Raw genomic sequence first — 14,606 nt, 5'->3', positions numbered from 1 at the left:
TTACATTTTGTTTACAGTGCCAAATCTATTATCTAGTTCTTTCAGCCATTTACTGCATAAATTTCACAGGCTTCACAGAAGTAAAGTTGAATAATTGTCTGCAAAAGACCCTCATAAAACTTTGCCATGCAAATAATTAGCTTTTGCTTTAATATATAGCATGCTAAGAATATTTGAAAACACACTGGACTCCCCCTTTTTAAAACAGGTACAAATCGAATGAAGATTATGTATATGTCAGAGGACGTGGCCGGGGAAAGTACATTTGTGAAGAATGTGGGATTCGCTGTAAGAAGCCAAGCATGCTCAAAAAACACATCCGTACCCATACTGATGTTCGGCCTTATGTATGCAAGTTATGTAACTTTGCCTTCAAAACGAAAGGTACAAGTCTGATATTTTTGAGAGGAAAAATACTTCTCTATGGCTACTTAGATTTCTGAGTGCTATTTTATAACTAACCTTCATCAACAATAAAGATGGTTTGTTTGTGAAAATATGATTCCACGAAATATATTTTCTCCCTCAAGTAAGTGATCAAAGGATGTATGTGAGACTGTGAGGCTCCTTTTATGACTTAATTAAGAGCAGTAGACATAGGTCCAGGCCAGTTGTCTCCAAAGGAAGTGGCTACAAATTGTCTGGATAGCTATTACTTCATGTTGGAAATGTTACGTGGTCTAGATAATATTTACACCAGTATTGAAATCCTGCACATGCAGTGGTATTAGAGAAGCAAGGCAGCAGCCGGGAAGAAAACATGTGCTCTTGGTCAGTTTCAAGATTATAAATAATGTAGAGACCCACACATTCCCAGGTGGGTGCCTCCATCCACAGTTGCATTAATTATGCATAGAAATTTGATAGCTTATGTTCCCTGTTTTTATCAGCACAGAGACAATTTCTGATTCTCAGTACATAACTGTTAGTCTTATAAAACTAGGACTTGCCTTAAAATTTTTTTAAAAATGTGTTTTTAACAGGTAGATTTATGTAAAAATATTTTACTCAAGGAAGTTGCTTCGGTTATATTTTTATTTTTTATAATATTATGAAAATGTTCATAAGCCTGGTATTCTCAGAATACAAACAGTAGTGAATTAGAGGTTGTTCGACTTTTGCAGAAGTGTGTTTTACCTTAGGTTTAGTGAATACTATAGGCACCCCCTCAACACTTTAAATTTTCATATTGATTAATCTGCTCTGATACCATTCAAGAAAAAGAAATACCAAGTAAAATTATCTTCGGTAGAGAAATGTATACTATATTCTTTTATAGCTGAAAATCCTAAATTGCTAGAAGTGTAAATGGGTAGCCTCTCAACATATCTGTTTCTCTTTTATTAAAAAGATCTGTATAATAGAATTGCCTCATTTGAAGCTGAAAAAGTATGTGTTCATTTGTGTCTCAAAAAATAAACATATGGCCTTTTAAATACCACTCACCTTTGCACAGTCAAGCCTTTTATACAGAACTTTACTAAGAGATTCCCTAGGAGATAAGAAAATAAAAACTTTGATTTTAGGGAATATTGCAAATTCAGTAGTCATTACGAATGATACATATCTTCACTGGGCATATGAGTTTGCTGCAGGTATAGTTGTGTGAAAAACTGGATGAAGAAATGACACATCTCTAGGTATTTTTAAAAATCAAATTAAGTCTGCCTCTGAATCATCATCTCCTGAAGGAAATAATTTATTCTTGGTCATTATTGGAGTTTCCTTGTCACCCTTTGGGAATGTGCAAATGTCTCAGAATCTTAAAATGGGCAAAACATCCTGGGAAACCCTGCCAGTTTTCACCTCCAGCTGAAATGCCTGTTGTCCAAACCCACATTGTCGTCTGAGCACAGATGGAACGCCCTTGCACGACCAATCCCTTCTCCTTGTCTGTGCCACTTCTCCAGGGGCCTCCCCCGCCACTCTCCTTCCCTCTCGTTGTCCTTATACATTCCTTCCGCAGCTCATGACTTGAACAAACTGAAGCCATGGCAGAATGGTTTCAGATCCAGATTTCTAGCTACAGACCTATTCTGAAGATGGGAGAAAAATGTAGGAGAAAGAAACACATACTAAAATCTAAATAAACTATCCCGATATGCTTAGCATCCATACCCATACACATCCATAGCGTACTTGCACTCTGGCACAAGTGATGATTTTTATTAATTTATAGGTGCATTTCATTAATTTTCTAGATTTAAGGATTCTTGATATGTCTATAATATTTTTGGGCTCTTTAAAAAATGGTAGATATAAGTTTCGATAAATAAGAGGAGTGGGGACCTGGAAATATTTCTATTTTTGGAATTATCAAAACAGCATGTAAAATTTATAAGTATATAAGCAATAAGTAAATAATAAAGCAATATGAGTAAAATAATAAACAACAGTGTCCCAGTTTTAACTGTGGCTCATATATTACATGAACAGCAAGCTGAACACCCCTACAAGAGGAATAAACTATGCTAGCAGGCTGAGTTTCCACGGAGATTTCACAGAGCCTTCTCTTAAAGTATTTGTTGGTACATTGCTAAAGCGTTGTCAAGGGCACAGACAACATTATGGCTATTTTCACTGAAGTAATGTAAAGGCTCCTTACAACTGAATTAGTTCCTGAATCTCTTTTGATAAGTTATATGGCATATAATTTATATGTATGTGTGTGTGTGTGCGTGTGTGTGTGTGCATTCTTCTATAGATCCTGGATCAAGGGGGATTGGAACAATGTTTTCAAAATTTCTCACATTTCATAAAGCAGTTATACAAATTATATATATAATTTATATCCACACATGCATATACACATATAATTGTATATGCCATTATCATTATCACATATTCAGCATGAAACCTTTCTTTTTTCTTAGTGTGGTAGGAGCCTGAAGATAAGTAAAGAGGGAATGTTGCTGCTCCAGAATTTTAGGAATTGCTGTCATAACGTTTGCTAACATATGCCAGACAGATAGATGCTAAATACTGGGAATAATGCTCCCTCTGAGTAGTTAGCTAATTATTTGTATGGATCTTTCCATGCACTGACAAGATTGGCCCTCACATTAGTTTGTATGTATTTTTCTTCTGAATGGTGAAGATCCTTGGAGGTTACTGTGTACCTGATCAGTGCCAGAAGGTCAGGGGCCCAGTGGGTGTGTTGAGAATATTTCATTCTGAAGTATCTCTGAGGTGTGTGGCCAGATTGCGTTTCCCTGTTTATGTGGAGTCCCAGGAGGCTGGTGCATTTGGGTTGATATGAGATCCCTTCTCAGGCAGAAAAGCCTGGGATTTCCAGTCTTGCTTGGAGCCTACTCTTGAAAAGATGTGAGCCTGAACTTCCACGTATCTTCTAGAATAAAGAATATCTGAGATTGGGCCAAAGCTCTCAGGGATTGATATCTTCAGAGACCAGGTTATTCTTCTTAAGGTTGAAACAAGGGGTAGTGGGTAGAAACAAATCTGTGTTACATGATGAATTTAATAAAATTAGTTCATTTCACATTGAATTTGGAGCAGCTATCGGCAGTTATTAATTTGATAACCAATTAATTTCTCTCTTTTTTTTTTTGCTACATTTTCAAGGAAACCTAACGAAGCATATGAAATCTAAAGCACACATGAAAAAATGCCTGGAATTGGGAGTCTCAATGACATCGGTGGATGATACAGAAACTGAGGAAGCAGGTATGTCATAAATGTGTTGACAGACCTCTTCATTATGCACAGTGGAGCTCTGTGGCTGAGGTGGTAAAATAAGTTTAGATATTTTTAAAAAGTGATCACTTTTCATTTTATTAAATACTAAATACAGAAAATAAAACTGACACATTGAATTGCTTGAAATCTGCTGAGAAGAAATGCATTTCAGTTTTGACTCTGAGGGCAAAAAAGGCCTTACTATGAAAATACTTATATTTAGAGCCTTCTATGAAGGGAATAGAATTGCACTTGCTTTGTGTTAGCAAATTAGATTTTATGAGGCTTTTTGGGAAATTTGAAAAGCATTTTAATGTATTATTATTCAAGTTAAGAAGAAACCCAGTAGGAAAACAAATAAACAAGCAAACAAACATCGTTAAGGTTGGCCAGACCTCCTGAGATACATCACTTAGACATACGTTTGTACCTGAGCTTGCAGAGACAAGTTGTTGCCTTTCTTTTTCCTCTAGCATCATAATTAACATTATCCATGCTCATTTGTTGAGGGTTTTCTGTGAGTGGGATGATGTCTGAGATATAAGGTCCTACTATGGAATCTTTCTTGTAAGTTGGGGATGAAAACAAATAGATATACAAGAAGATAGAATGAATGCAGGGTCACACAGGTAAGTGCCTCATTTTATAGGAGTTCTCAGACATAACTATCTATGGGTACTAGGGATTGGGAAAAGCGTTTAGAAAGAAATGAGGCTTAAATAAGATCCTAACCTTGACATTTGGATCTTGATCTCCATTATCTTTGTTCAATTGTTTCAGAAAATATGGAAGATTTGCACAAAGCAGCAGAGAAGCATAGCATGTCCAGCATTTCAACTGATCATCAGTTCTCAGATGCCGAAGAATCAGATGGTGAGGATGGAGATGATAATGATGATGATGATGAAGATGAAGATGACTTTGATGACCAGGGAGATTTAACACCAAAAACAAGATCAAGAAGCACCAGTCCTCAGCCTCCTAGATTCTCCTCCTTGCCTGTGAATGTTGGCGCCGTACCCCACGGGGTTCCTTCAGATAGTTCCCTGGGACATTCTTCATTGATCAGCTATTTGGTTACTTTGCCAAGTATTCGAGTTACTCAGCTTATGACACCCAGTGATTCATGTGAAGATACCCAGATGACAGAATACCAGAGGCTATTCCAGAGCAAAAGTACGGACTCAGAACCAGACAAAGACAGATTGGACATACCTAATTGTATGGACGAGGAGTGCATGCTACCTTCAGAGCCAAGCTCCTCTCCCAGGGACTTCTCACCCTCGAGCCACCATTCCTCTCCAGGATATGATTCTTCACCCTGTCGAGATAATTCACCAAAGAGGTATCTGATACCCAAAGGAGATTTATCTCCCAGGAGACATTTATCACCTAGGAGGGATCTGTCACCCATGAGACATCTTTCACCAAGAAAGGAAGCTGCATTGAGAAGAGAGATGTCCCAAAGAGATGTTTCACCAAGAAGGCATTTGTCTCCAAGGAGGCCAGTGTCTCCTGGGAAAGATATCACAGCAAGAAGAGACCTCTCTCCTAGAAGAGAGAGAAGATACATGACCACCATAAGAGCGCCATCTCCCAGAAGGGCTTTATACCATAACCCACCATTGTCCATGGGACAGTATTTGCAAGCAGAGCCAATTGTATTGGGGCCTCCTGTAAGTATAATCCACTTTTCTTTCTAATACATAAGTGGAAGCACATTGGTGCCTCCTGATAATGCACTGGTGTCAAATTTAGTAGAACATGGGTTTCTATCATGGGTGCAGTGAATCTTGCTACTGAAAATAGCAGGGAGACATTTTTGTCATATGCTATTGTCAGTAACATGGCTGTGACATTACCTAAAGTGTAGTATTGCATCAGAGCAGCAGTGCATTCCCAGTGGGAACAGGTGAGGCCTTACTGAAGACTTTCTAAACTTAACTAATGATAGACATAAGCTGAAGCCTTTTTGCAAGTAAAAAAGATGAACCTTTAGAATGCCATGACTGCATGGACATACACTCACATGGACATTTAGGCATCACTTATATAACTCATCACCAGGTAAGGATTCTGGTTCAGCTGTTAACCTTGACTTTCAAAAACTTTTATTTTTTAAATTTTTATTTTTTTTATTTTTTTTGAGACAGGCTCTCACTCTTTCACCCAGGCTGGAGTGCGGTGGCACGACTTTGGCTCACTACAATCTCTGCCTCCCAGGTTGAAGCGATACTCCCATCTCAGCCTCCCGAGAAGCTGGGACTACAGGCATGTATCACCACACCTGGCTAATTTTTGTATTTATTGGTAGAGGCAGGGTTTCACCATGTTGGCCAGGCTGGTCTCAAACTCCTGACCTCAAGTGATCTGCCTGCCTCAGCCTCCCAAAGTGCGAGGATTACATGTATGAGCCACTGTGCCTGGCCTCAACAACTTTTTTTTTAATAAACTCATGACCTTGCCCATCATGAGTGGACATGTGAAACTGGCCAGGGACAGGGAGAGGAGAGAATGACACACTCGGCATGTTTATAAATCAAAGACATGAGCCTGTCTGCTTTTCTTGCCATTACTACTATCAAGTGCACTTGCTCAGTGGAAGCGTGGGCCCAAGGAGAACGGGAAATCAGGAGAGCTAAGTGAGAATGTGCAGAGATTTCTATGATATACCTTCATTATAAGTGAAGATAACAGTAACCACCATGGATTACATTTAAGCAGTAGGTTTAATACAAATTCATAGAAAAGCACCTGTCCTGCCTAATTCCACGGCTCAGTAGACTGTGATGTCCCTTTCAGTTTGCGTAGGATTTTAAAAAATGAATAAAGCATGTGCTTAGCATAGACAGAGGCATGATACCTTTGGAATCTGTCTGCCTTGAATGTGTTTTGATTTCCTGGTCTCTACTCTTTGTTGTACTCCCTTGCTCCGGATCTCTGTGTCAAGTGCATCAGCACCATCCTTCACAGCCAGGGGAGACACTGCCAGCTCCCAGCTCCATTTTATCACTGCCCTCGCAGCCAATTTTCTCCCTCTCATCACCTTCCACTACCCTGAATCCTGAGCTCAGCCTGTCATTTTTTCACTTTAGGAAAGCTGCTGCATTCCTGTCCCCATCTCCAGCACCATCTTTTCACAAGTCTGGTACCAACTTCATCTTGATGAAGCAAATCCTGCAGAAACATGTATAGCAATTGGGATGTTGTTTACCAAGCTAACAAATTAGCAAGCTAATAAGAAAAAGAGATACATTTCCACAGGTTTTGGTGCCTTAGCAAAAGTAGGAAAAAGGGATCTGCAGTTTATGCCATTGCAGCACAAATAGAGACCGTAAATTCCCTGGATCGTGGGATACCAACTCTGGGATGACACATGCTTCCTCTGGTATACACGCAGTGATGCTGGCAGAGTGTGTTAGATGAGCCTCTCCCTGCCATCCCTGCAGCTTGTGTTCTAGCATTGGCCAGGTGGATTGAGAGTGTGGCATTTGTGAAACAGTGGTGCATGTTCAGTCAACTGCAAACATGTGATTTTTCAGTCAGAAAAAGTAACCCTTTATTGCAAACATACTGTGGTTGTAAAAAATTATAGCAACCCACAGTCAAGTTGGACAAAGGAATTGGAAGAGTGGACTAAGGGAGTTCATCTGATTTTTAGATATATGCCCAGAAAGTTGGAGAGAGATGAGTTTTAGTAGTCACTGAGTTTGTACCAGTTTTTTGATGTGTTTTTGTTTTGTTTCTTTTTTTTTTAATATCTGATCATGGGTATTATTATTATTATTTTGAAACGGAGTCTTGCTCTGTCGCCAGGCTGGAGTGCAGTGGCACGACCTTGGCTCACTGCAACCTCCACCTCCTGGGTTCAAGCAATTCTCCTGCTTCAGCCTCCCAAGCAGCTGGGCCTATAGGCGCGTGCCACCACACCCAGCTAATTTTTGTATTTTTAGTAGAAACGTGGTTTCACCATGTTGGCCAGGATGGTCTCGATTTCTTGACCTCGTGATCCACCTGCCTCGGCCTCCCAAAGTGCTGGGATTACAGGTGTGAGCCATCGCACCTGGCTGATCATGGGTATATTTCATAGTGTTATTAAACTTTATCATTTATGATGCTTTTGGCCTGTTACCCAGTTTAATTCTCTTTAGAGGATGTATAGCCTGCCTGCTGCATTGTTCACATGGTATGAGGGAACAGATCTGGGAATCATCCCTGATGTAGGGACAGTTCGTCCCAAGCACTGCCCACTTTATGCTTTCTCACACCACAGGACACTGACTGTGGTGTGAAGGGACCTTATAGCCCAGTCATATTCTGGCTGTGTCTGGAGTGATGGTGATCATAGCTAACACAGGTTTGGAAGAAATGAATGAATTCAAATGCAGATTATGTTAAGTGTGTGTGCATATATATGTATACACACATATACACATATGTACAAATGTACATACACAGACATCTACATATGCATCTATATACCAGTTCTATTACCCCACTTATCTCTTCAACAGTGTGGCAGTAATGAGCTCTAGACACAAATGATGAGAAGGAGGTAGAAGAGCAAGAGACTTCCCGCTACCCTGTCGTTTTTGCCCCAGTGCCCCTGTTAGTTTTAATTTTAAGATAGATAGATAGATGGATGGATGGATAGATAGACAGATAGATAGATAGATAGATAGATAGATAGATAGATAGATAGATAGATAGATAAGTAGGTAGATAGATAAGATATCTTTTATCCATTTATTCAGTATTTACTGAATTTTTGAGGGTCTACTATGCATGGTTCAAGGTTGAGGATGAAATAATATTATGGCTTGTGGCCTTATCTTTTTTTTTTGATAAATAAATTTACTTTTCCATTTTAAAGCTTTTGTAGATAGGTAGCAGGAAGAAAAACAAAGGTGTGTCCAGGCCCTCAGTATGTAGTGTAGATGAAGATTGTGTCTAGGGAAACGGTCAACATTCATTCCTATCCCTTGTTATCTGTGTGATCTTGGGCAAGTCACTTAACCTCTTGACCACAGTTTTTTAATTTGTTTCTGGCAGCCAGGGAGGTGGCCCATGCAGATTTTTGTTCCTGAAAGAACGTGCCATTCAGCCGTAAGGAATGTAGTGGGCAGACAGCCTCCTGCTGGCATGTCAGCACCTTCAGGACAGGACTGTTTTTAAGCCAAGGCCATGCTCTCCCTGCAGCCCCAGCCAGTGACTGAGCACAAATGGGTCACTTCTCCTTCTCTGCTCCCTGCTGCCCCCAAAGAGGCTCTTGCTCTTCTGTCTACCTCTCATCCTTTGCATCTAGAGGTCCCTACTGCCATACTGTTGAAGAGATACGTAGGGTAATAGATCTGGTACATGGCGTATAGACGTATATATAGATATCTGTGTATGTACATTTGTACATATGTGTATATGTGTCTGTACATATATATGCACTTAGACTTAACATAATCTACATTTGAATTCACTATTTGTTTTTCCATGACAAAATTTTTCTTACTGAGATTTAAGTAAGATGGAAGTTTGTCCACCACATTTATAAGGCCCAAATTACAAAACAATAGGATTGCAAATGGAGTAAAAACCAAAGTAGAGAAAACTTATTGGGAGTTTCTTTGGAGGATGAAGAAGGGGTGAATGAGAGGAGAGAGTGTGTAGAAGTGCCTGGTGGGGCTTGGAGCAGTGGAAGTGGCCGTATGGTAGAAATTCTACTTGTACACGTAGCTCTGTGGTTAAAATCAGTGAAGGGCTGAATTTGAAACTTTCATTAGTAGCACTAATAAGATTTTATTGGATTCAGAACATGCTGAGTATTATTGTAGTTTTAGAGGACAATTCGTGACTCCATTTGTCAGCCTGGATTTGAGGATCTCAAGTCAGTTTACGTAATAGGACATCTCTCTCTCTCTCCGACTTCTGTTCCACTTGCTTGGTTCCCCCACAGATCCACATTCTGACTGGTTGTATGCAATGGAGGTCATGGAATAACAGCCAGAAGTAAAACAGAAAAATAACCAAGCTCGGTTTTATTTTAAACTTTGAATCTGTGATTGCTGTGATTAAAAGAAAACATACTTGATTATCTTCAAAGATTGTTACTGTAGGCATTACAGGTCTTCCTCCCAAACTGGTGTTTGATGAAGGAGACATGCCTTTTCCAAACCCGATTAAATACAAGGGGGATTTTGTCTATGTGCAGAATTTAAATGATTCTCATACCGTAAAATTCCCACCTTTCCCAGCTTATGAGGTCCTGGTAATGATAGTGTTGATGATTGCACCGTTTCACTCACACTTTCAGGAGAACCCATGTTTCCAGCTTGCGTATAATATATCACAGAGGAGGGTAAGGGCTAAGCATCTTAGAGAGTAGCAGAAATCGTAATCTAGATAGAACTGGATGAATCTTTAATGGTATAGAGCATACCTTGAGTTTTAGAACTGAAACTCTTGAAATGAAATAGAACAGTTTCTTTGGCTCTATCCTAGACTACTACCGTACTGTACGGGTTTATATCTATCTATCTATCTTTGGTTCTCAAAAAATAGAAAAATAAATGAAGTCTTTTTTAGATGACAATCCATTAAAGAACGAATCACAGTAATTAAAATATGATAGTATTAAAACCTGATAATCTGACAATCTAAGTTGTATTTCACTATAGAAACAGTATAGAAAATAAATTCTCCATTTTCAGGACTAGGGCTATGAAATCTGAAATTCTGGCTGAACATTTTAAGCATCCTTAATTCATTGATTGCCAACAAGATATTGAGGTGGAAATAATAATATAAACAAAAGAATTAAGATGCAGTCGTCTTTGGTTTGCAGCTATAGAGTTGAATATAAGTTGTTAACTGTCTGAAAGAATGTTAACTACTTCTATGATGGGTAGTTTCCTTTAAAAAATTATTATTGATGTAAGACTTAAATGGCCTTGGTTTGTTATTCGATGGAGAAGCTGGTCTTCTGCATTGAATATCTCTTAGCAGGAATGCATTCCTTTAGACCAATGTCTTACACATTGGAGGAACCAGTTTGTGGATCCTCACCACCATTTTGTCATCTGTTCTGTGGAAAACTTTTTTAAAAAGCCAATTTTCAGACTTGTCATTCCAATTACATACTCATCAACACTTAAGAAAAATATTAAAAATCTGTCCACTATAAGCAACAGATGGTAATCTTTTTATTTCCTTTTGAATTAAAAAAAAGATATTATTAATGTTTATTAGTGTTTTTTGCTCAGCAAACTTTTTTTTGCCAATTATCCATTAATTTCTTTTCATTATCTCTTGTGAAAAAACAGCTGAAATGTGTCTCTGTACCCAGTGGTTTATGACCTTGCTGTTTAAAAACAAAAGCAACTTTTCACAGGCCGACACCTTTATTCAAGGATTGTAAAAGACAACAGAGAAATCTCTTTTGTCTTGAAATAGGAAAACTTGATCAAAGAATTAGGTATTGAAGCCTCTCTAGGTAGTGAACATGTGAATGGGTGAGTGAATGAATCCAATAGCTTGACCTAAGAATGAAGCGTAGCAGGATCTGAATTTTGTGCTCTCTTTGTTTCTCTGCGCAGAACTTAAGAAGAGGATTACCTCAGGTTCCTTACTTCAGTCTCTATGGAGACCAAGAAGGTGCTTATGAACATCCAGGCTCCAGCCTTTTCCCTGAGGGTCCTAATGACTATGTCTTCAGTCATCTTCCACTCCACTCTCAGCAACAAGTGCGAGCCCCTATCCCCATGGTGCCCGTTGGTGGGATCCAGATGGTTCACTCCATGCCGCCAGCCCTTTCCAGTTTACATCCTCCACCCACATTGCCCCTGCCGATGGAGGGCTTTGAGGAGAAGAAAGGCGCGTCAGGGGAGTCCTTCTCCAAGGACCCCTATGTGCTTTCTAAGCAGCATGAGAAGCGAGGTCCTCACGCTTTGCAGTCATCTGGTCCACCTAGCACTCCCTCCTCTCCTCGGCTATTGATGAAACAGAGCACTTCGGAAGACAGCCTAAACGCAACAGAGCGGGAACAGGAGGAAAATATACAGACTTGTACAAAAGCCATTGCCTCTCTCCGGATTGCCACGGAAGAGGCAGCTCTGCTCGGGCCAGATCAGCCAGCACGGGTGCAGGAGCCCCACCAGAACCCCCTGGGAAGTGCACATGTTAGCATTAGACACTTTAGTAGACCTGAGCCAGGTCAGCCCTGTACCTCAGCCACCCACCCTGACTTGCATGATGGTGAAAAGGACAATTTTGGTACATCACAGACTCCATTAGCTCACTCCACGTTTTACAGCAAGAGTTGTGTGGATGACAAGCAGTCGGACTTTCATAGCAGCAAGGAATTATCTTCAAGCACAGAGGAAGGCAAAGATCCTTCATCAGAAAAGAGTCAGCTACATTGATCTATGATGCATGGAGACTTTCATTTCCACATTTTCCCATTTTTTTGTTTTTGTTTTTCTAGAAATGGAGGTAATCCAGTTTATAGCATGCCTGTCCTAAGTTACAGTAGTTTGCTATTATATATACTTTTGTTATATCAAAAGAATTAGGTAAATTAACAAGTCATCATGAGCCTGACCAAAACAAAATTTGAAATTAACCTATTGGGTCTGGTACTTTTAAAATTGTACAGATGTTTGTGCCTTTTCTTTACTTTGCTTATATTCTTATAAGCATTTTTTAGCAGTAATTTGTACATATTTTAGAATTTGTGTATCTGCTTTGTAATAAATGTAATTTCTTTCCTTTTTTGGACACTTGGATCTAAATGATGTAAAGCAAAACAGCATCAATATATATGTGAGGTTGCACTAAAACATATTTTTATATGATTAAAACTGAACAGCTTTTATGTACAGCTCTGATTCTGTAATACTAATATTTATTTACTTTGTTTCATAAATTGTACATTTTTTCTTAATGTTGTGGATTGCTTTTCTATGTGAAGCATGGGATTTACTGTTGCGTAACTAGAACAAAAATGTACATTGTAAACAAGATATTTAAACTAGAGTATCTTATTCTGCACTTATGCATTAGTTAAAAAAAGATAAAGGATGTATCAGTCAGTTCTTAACTCTTGTATATTTTTTTGTCTCTTGTTTGCTGGATTGACTATAACTTAAGTGCTGATTGTGATTTTAAAATGATAGTACCGTAAAGCATTAAAGTAAACAATGTGCTATTGTGAGTTTTTTCAAAGCTTTATAAATCAGTTATAAATAATATTAAAAGTATTTGGTCTTATGTGAACATGTTGATCTATATACTCATCTAAAAATATGGGAAAACATTCCACCCCATGTAAATATGTACAAGTGCATCACTGGTACAATTTTATGTAACTCAGTTGGACACTAGGTTGCCACAGACCTATGCTAGGTGTCTTTAAAAAATTAAAGTGACAAAGCACATGGGACTGTGTAGAGCTTGGTTATCGGCCGGCCCGGTGGCTTGGCAGGCAGTGCTGTGCGCTGCTCATGGAGAAGACCTGGGCTTAGCAATCTCCTTAGTTCTTGCTACACAGGATGGTGACTGGAACTAAGGGTACACAGAGGGTCGCACTTGGACTCTGAGGGTTGGGTGTGGAAGGGGGAAAAGGGGATGGAGACCTGCTCCCCAGCTCTTCCTGTCAGCCAGTTTACATGGGAACAGGGTTAACATCTGTGCTAGGGGAGGTCACCTTACCCTTTTTCATAGGGGAAGAGTCACACTCCTGGCTATCTCAGGGGGAATGGGGAAAAGAATCTTTCAAGGGCAAAGAACTCGTGGGAGGATGTCTGTTGTATGTAATACTCACAATGGCTTTTGGTTAGTGTTGAAGGTGGGAAGAGCCTTTGTAGGTCCAGAAGAGTGAAAGAGAGGGAAGGGTACAGCAACATGTGCACAGGCACGCACATGTGTGCACGCACACATACAATCTGGGTTATCTTTGTGCTATATAGTGGATTATAATTCTGTGAAACCAAGTTTGTATATTGAATTACATTAAGGAGTGTTCTTTAAAAAGAGAAATAAATATACAATTACATGCTTGAGGTGTCTAGTTCTTATGTGTTGCTTTACATTTTAATTTCCCAATTTCGTTTCTAAAGTAATTTTGATACTAGCAACATACCATCTATGCTTTTAATTGCTAGGCTCTGCCCATCCTGAGTATGAATGCTTTTAACAAGTGAGAAGACAGTTATTGGATTCCATAGATTCTCTGATTAGAACAGATAGTGGTCACCAAGGTGTGGGCCTTAGGAATAGACTTATCCAAACCTCAGCATGGGCCTGGGCAGCATATGTTGCATCTGAACAGATTCATGAATAAAGCAAATTATCGTTTTCCCTTCTGCCTCTCTTGCAGTATGCATACTTATCTGAAATTCAACTGGGGAAACAACTTCTTTCTTTTTGCTAAGGTGGCTGAAGCTAAGAATCAACCAAAATATATCAGAAGTTATCCACAAATTACAGTTCTTTTATTAGAATGAGTAGAATCTTTTTAATAATAAGAGCAGAATCTCATTAAAAGTCAAAACCTATTAGTATTTCCACTATAAAAATCTCAAATTTGTGGATTTACAATGTACCTATTTGCTTTTATGAGCCAAACTGTCTTTTTAAACTGTGTTTTACAAAGGTGAATTAAAGGTCAACACAGACACTCTAATATCTGTCTCCTACCAAGAAGAATGTTTTGATTATGTAGGGTGATTTGTGTGTCATATTCCTCATTGATGTGTGTGCGTGTGTGTGTGTGTGTGTTGGTGATCCCAGGTCAAATCAAATTACTCTGTTTCCTCCTCTACCCAATTCATCTCTCGTTTATTCAGTCATTCATTCATTCATAAAAGTTTTTGAGTGCCAACTATGAACTGGGTATGATAGTGGGCATTTATTTTTATTTT

At 39.0% G+C, this 14,606-nt stretch overlaps 1 protein-coding gene across 10 annotated transcripts in view; it reads left to right on the top strand.

Moving 5' to 3' along the window:
* The window catches only part of HIVEP2 (HIVEP zinc finger 2), a 195,176-nt gene extending 181,433 nt beyond the window's left edge, over positions 1-13,743 (top strand). For all 10 annotated transcript variants that reach the window (XM_024248690.3, XM_063725014.1, XM_063725017.1 and 7 more), the window contains 4 exons: positions 209-384; positions 3,583-3,684; positions 4,477-5,372; positions 11,283-13,743. In XM_024248690.3, the coding sequence (XP_024104458.3) occupies positions 209-384; positions 3,583-3,684; positions 4,477-5,372; positions 11,283-12,107 (1,999 nt within the window). In that variant the 3' untranslated portion in view covers positions 12,108-13,743. The remainder of the gene's footprint in view (positions 1-208; positions 385-3,582; positions 3,685-4,476; positions 5,373-11,282) is intronic.
* The last annotated feature ends 863 nt before the right edge of the window (positions 13,744-14,606 follow it).

This window comes from Pongo abelii, chromosome 5 (genome assembly GCF_028885655.2).
Source record: "Pongo abelii isolate AG06213 chromosome 5, NHGRI_mPonAbe1-v2.0_pri, whole genome shotgun sequence".
Classification (NCBI taxonomy): Eukaryota; Metazoa; Chordata; class Mammalia; order Primates; family Hominidae; genus Pongo; species Pongo abelii.
The sequence above is the reverse complement of the archived record's forward strand: the minus strand, read 5'-3'. Positions and strand labels throughout refer to the sequence as shown.